At 43.5% G+C, this 4,615-nt stretch overlaps 1 protein-coding gene across 1 annotated transcript; it reads left to right on the top strand.

Annotated features, from left to right (window-relative positions):
* Window positions 1-958: 958 nt before the first annotated feature.
* On the top strand, window positions 959-1,906 carry CCDC166 (coiled-coil domain containing 166; the record flags this gene model as incomplete). The annotated part of the gene is made up of 1 exon (XM_082499272.1): window positions 959-1,906. The coding sequence occupies one exon, from the start codon at window positions 959-961 to the stop codon at window positions 1,904-1,906; it is 948 nt and encodes a 315-aa protein (XP_082355398.1).
* Between the last annotated feature and the right edge of the window lie 2,709 nt (window positions 1,907-4,615).

Below are 4,615 nucleotides of genomic sequence, written 5' to 3'. Positions count from 1 at the left end.
TAGCCATCACCCCCTTTATGGTCATTCTTTCACTTTCTCTGTATTCATAAATATTTAGTTATCTGTGTTGTATCTCAAATGGCATTATAGTTAAGATGATGTCCAAGAAGATACCAGTTCATGTTACCCCAGGCAGTGGCAGGATAAGAATGGGGTCAGTCTTCAAAGTGAGTAAATACCTTGATTTATCATTGAAGCCCTAGGTTAAAACTGGTTACAACATTTCCTTTTCTCCTCTCATTTTGTAAGACAATACTGACTTAACTTTCTAAATCCAGGAAAAGGATGCAATTGTCTCTTCAAATACAAATACAGGAATCTAACTTTGATGGAGGAACAGGGCATAATCTGTACTACTGCCCCTAACATTTTCTACAGGTAGCTTCCAGTCCAGCGTGATGACTTAGCAGGTATATTTTAGAATTTGCTTTATGAATTTTTAAGTTTCAGGCATGCCTCTATTAGCACTTCAGTACTTACTTGCTGCTGAATTTTTATGGACAAGATCTACTGGCTACAGAGAGACAGTACACAAGGTACAGCCGTAATAATTCGCCAGTGGAATTTGACTTTGTACTCCAAACTACAGAAATAACACAACATTATATGACAAAAAAAGAAATCTTAAAAATATGAGTATTTTTAGATTAGCAGAATTACTTCATCTTAGCTAACTAGGAATGTAAAAATGCAAATACACCTATGTGCACGTGTGCTTCAACTAAAGACATAGGCAAGAAATTAAAAATTTTATGTCAAACATTTTAGCTGCCAGAATAAGCAGTTGAAAACATAAGAAAATAAGAGGGCATGACTGGGGAAAAAAAGCAACTGTCATACATGTGGCATAAATGCTCACTTAGAATTTGCAATTTTTCATTCTGTTACAGTTTGCCAGAGTTTGATACCACCAGTGTGGAATATGGCATCCAAGACAAAGCAGATGAAACAAGACACCATGAGTGCTGGGAAAAATAAACAAGAAGTAAGAACCAAGAATGAAGATATAGCCAAAGGAAAAAATGACATGGAAATACTTGTCAAAGAGAGGAAATCATACTTGCAGAAGGAATACAAGATTCTCACTGAACACCTGAACACATACATGGGAAGAGTGGAGCGTTTCCTGCAGGAAAATAAATTCCTAGAAAAGGAAGTCCACCGAAATCAGGAAGAGAGCAATGCTTATCTCTCTTACATAACAAAACACAGCCAGAAGTGCCAGAATCTGATAATAACATTAAATGACCAGAATCACACTGATCTGTCTCAAATCTGGACGCAGAAAGAGAAGCTAATCTCACAGTATACAGAAAAAGAAAAGGAGCTAAGGAGCTCGCTGATGAATATGGAGACAAAGTACTCTCTTATGAACAAGGAGGTTGAAGACCTGCAGCCTTTCAGAGATCCAGCTGTTCAGCAGGAACAGATGAAAAAGATTAAAGAGCTGGAGAAGGAATTGTTGGTCACAAAGATACAGCATTCAGATGAAATGCACAAAATCAAGAGCAGATTTCTGCAGGCCAAGGCTGACTGTGAGACGGACTTTCATCAGAAGATCCAGGTTCTCACCAAGACAGCAGAAGCAGCAGCAATACAATCTCTAATTCAGTATATCAAACAAGTAAAAGCAGAGAATTGGCATCTACGCCAGGAATTGCTCAGACTCATCCAATACTCAAAAATCCTTAAAGAAACCAAAGTTCAACTGAGAGAGCAGCAGGAACAGCTTTTTCGTGAGAACCAATACATTCAGGCCATGGCACACAGGCGCCACCGGTTACACCAGCATGAGGCACACAATGTAAATGGCAAAACCTACAGTTCTCACAGCCTGTTCAGATGTGTCCATTCACCTAAAAAAACCCCACTTCTCCACTCCTCGGTCATGCCGATACATCAGTAGACACAGCTGGACTACCAGTTGTTGCCACTATTAGTTAGGTAACCAAGTATACAGAAGTAAATATTCTGTGGGTGGATGAAAGGATTGATTGACATAGCTCATGCTCAGCACAAAATCCAGACAATAGATCTTAAAAGTAACCTCAGCTTTAAGTTTCATGACATCTGCATTAAGACATTAGAAACTGCAATCCCTTCACATCCCAAAATAAACAATGACATTTTGTCTTTGAGATCAGACTTTGATGTTCCATTATTAGTAATTTTCCATGGGCAAATTATATTCTTAGACATAGTGAGGCAATCTCAATGTTACTTTTCACTGCAAACTACATCTACTGGTACCATAGTATGAACCAATGTAGGCTAGCTCTTACTTTCAGCAACATTCATTTTCCAAAATCTCCTACATGGCAAAGACTTTATTTTACCTTCTGCTAGTCTCCAAAGAAGAGAAAACAAATATGGAAGCAACCAAATCCTTTAAGGAATATAAGCTGTTGAGATATTTGACCCTTGGTCCTAACTATCGATAAAATATATTCACTGAATATATTAATATCAATTTTTACTTTCTCCTCATTCTTTTCTTGCTTTAGTGTTTCACTTGAGAAGCAAGAGGTAGAGAGTTCTGTTTCTAATAGACTGCATTCACTTTCCAAGCTGAACACTTCTGGATTTCAACTACTTCATCAACAATGGCACCAGAGGTCATTCTTACTCTAAGTTTTAACATTCACGCAGGGATATTTTATGCAGAAGCAGACCTTAGTTGAGATTGGAAGAGACCTCAAAGGAGGATCAACCAGAGTGGGGCCATTTTCAGTGGCTTTTGAGTTACTTCCAAGGATGGAGACTCCACAGCCTCTCTGTGCTGCCAGGTCCAGTGTTCGACCACACTCACAGTAAAAAAAAAAAAAAAAAGTTTTTTCTTACTTTTAAAGGGAATTTCAATTTCATCACAAATTTCAATTTCAGAACAGTCTGGCTCTGTCTCCCCCCCCTGCTCCACCTGATATTTAAACACATTAGTAAGACCCCCTGAGCATTCTCCAAACTAAGCAATCCCAACTCTCAGCCTCTCCCTGTATCACAGATGCTCCAAGTCTTAATCATCTTTGTGGCCCTTTGCTGGACACAGTCCTATATGTCCATGCCTGCCTTATACTGGGGAGCCCAGAACCACACGAGATACTCCAGGTGTAGTCTCTCAGCGCTGAGTAAAAGGGAAGGATTACCTCCCTCAAACTGCTGGCAAGGCTCTTCCCAGTGCATCCCAGCATGATGTTAATGAAGAAGCCAAACAATACTGGCACCTGTGTTGACCCCTGGGGCACACCACTAGGACTGACCTCCAGCTGGACTGGTGACAAACCTTTGGCTCTGGCACTTTGCAAGTTTTCAGTCTGTCTTACCATGCACTTAACTAGTCTGTACTTCCTCAGTGTGTCAACAAGGACGTTATCAGAATCAGAGCATGCTGATAGCATTGATACCGTAAAACTCAGTCAAAGAAAACCCTCTAAGACTTGTTTGAAAGTTTTAGAAGGTGGCATTCTTTATTGCAGCACTGGATGCACAGGGGATCATTCCTCCTGGCGTGCACACCACATGTTGCATCAGACACAGCTTATATCATTCTGTTACATACATATGTATTACATTTCCCTGAATGATCATACAAGTTCATTCTATTTTCTGGCACTAATTATAATATTTGCCTAGTGATTGCATATGTGCCTTGAGTCTCTTAGGGTCTTCTGCGGGGGTCTTTGGTGATCTTCATGGGCCTCTAGCGGTCTTTTGGTGTCCTTTCTCTCGCTGCAACCCCACCTGATCTGCTTCCAATGCCTCAAGATACATCCCAAAGGTGATTTCTTTAAAATACCAGCCTTAGATGGTCCTGTACCCATCTTAATTCCAATAGACAGGCAAAAACACAGACAAAAAAAATACAAATAATAAGAACTCAGATTTTCAATCAAACTGGGGACTTGAACCCCTTACCAAAACCAGGGCGTTCCTCAGACTTTCGTCCTGTGGACCTTAACACCTGGGGATGCAACCCCCTTGGGTACCACACAGCCTACATCTGGGAGGCTTTTGCCACGTCTTATGGGCAGACGACCAAGTTCCATAAAAAAAGCCTTTCCCAGGGGCCGTGCTTCGAGCTCTTCCGTCCGGGGATCGGAGGTTCTCCCCAAGAATCCCCCAGTGCCGGCTGGAGGCCCCACGATCCCACGGACCCGTCAAAGCCCAGCAGTGGTGTCCCACCCGGGTCGCCAAAATGATACCGTAAAACACGGTCAAAGAAAACCCCCTAAGACTTGTTTGAAAGCTTCAGAAGGCAGCATTCTTTACTGCAGCGCTGGATGCACGCTAGGAAGAAACAGAACCGTTTTATGGTATCAGCAAGGGAAGCTCTGCGTACCGCCACAAGCGGTCACGCGCAGCAGAGCGCGCAGCGGGAAAAGGGCGGGGGAACGGCCGCGCGCGGGTTCCGGCCCCACAGGCGGCACCTCACTCCGCCGCGCGCAATACACCCAGTGTCACGCCGTGCGCCAACGCGGCCGCGAGCCGCTCTGCGCATGCGCCATACGGCGGGGCCGTTTCCATAGCAGCAGACACGCAACGGCGCGGCCCAGCGCGCCGTGCGGTGCGGGCCGGTCCGCTGGCTGGGCGCGTTGCCCGCCGCTGCGGCCTGCCCGTC

Source organism: Vanellus vanellus (genome assembly GCF_965231255.1).
Source record: "Vanellus vanellus genome assembly, chromosome: 2".
Lineage (NCBI taxonomy): Eukaryota > Metazoa > Chordata > Aves > Charadriiformes > Charadriidae > Vanellus > Vanellus vanellus.
This window is presented reverse-complemented; position numbering and strand designations above follow the sequence as displayed.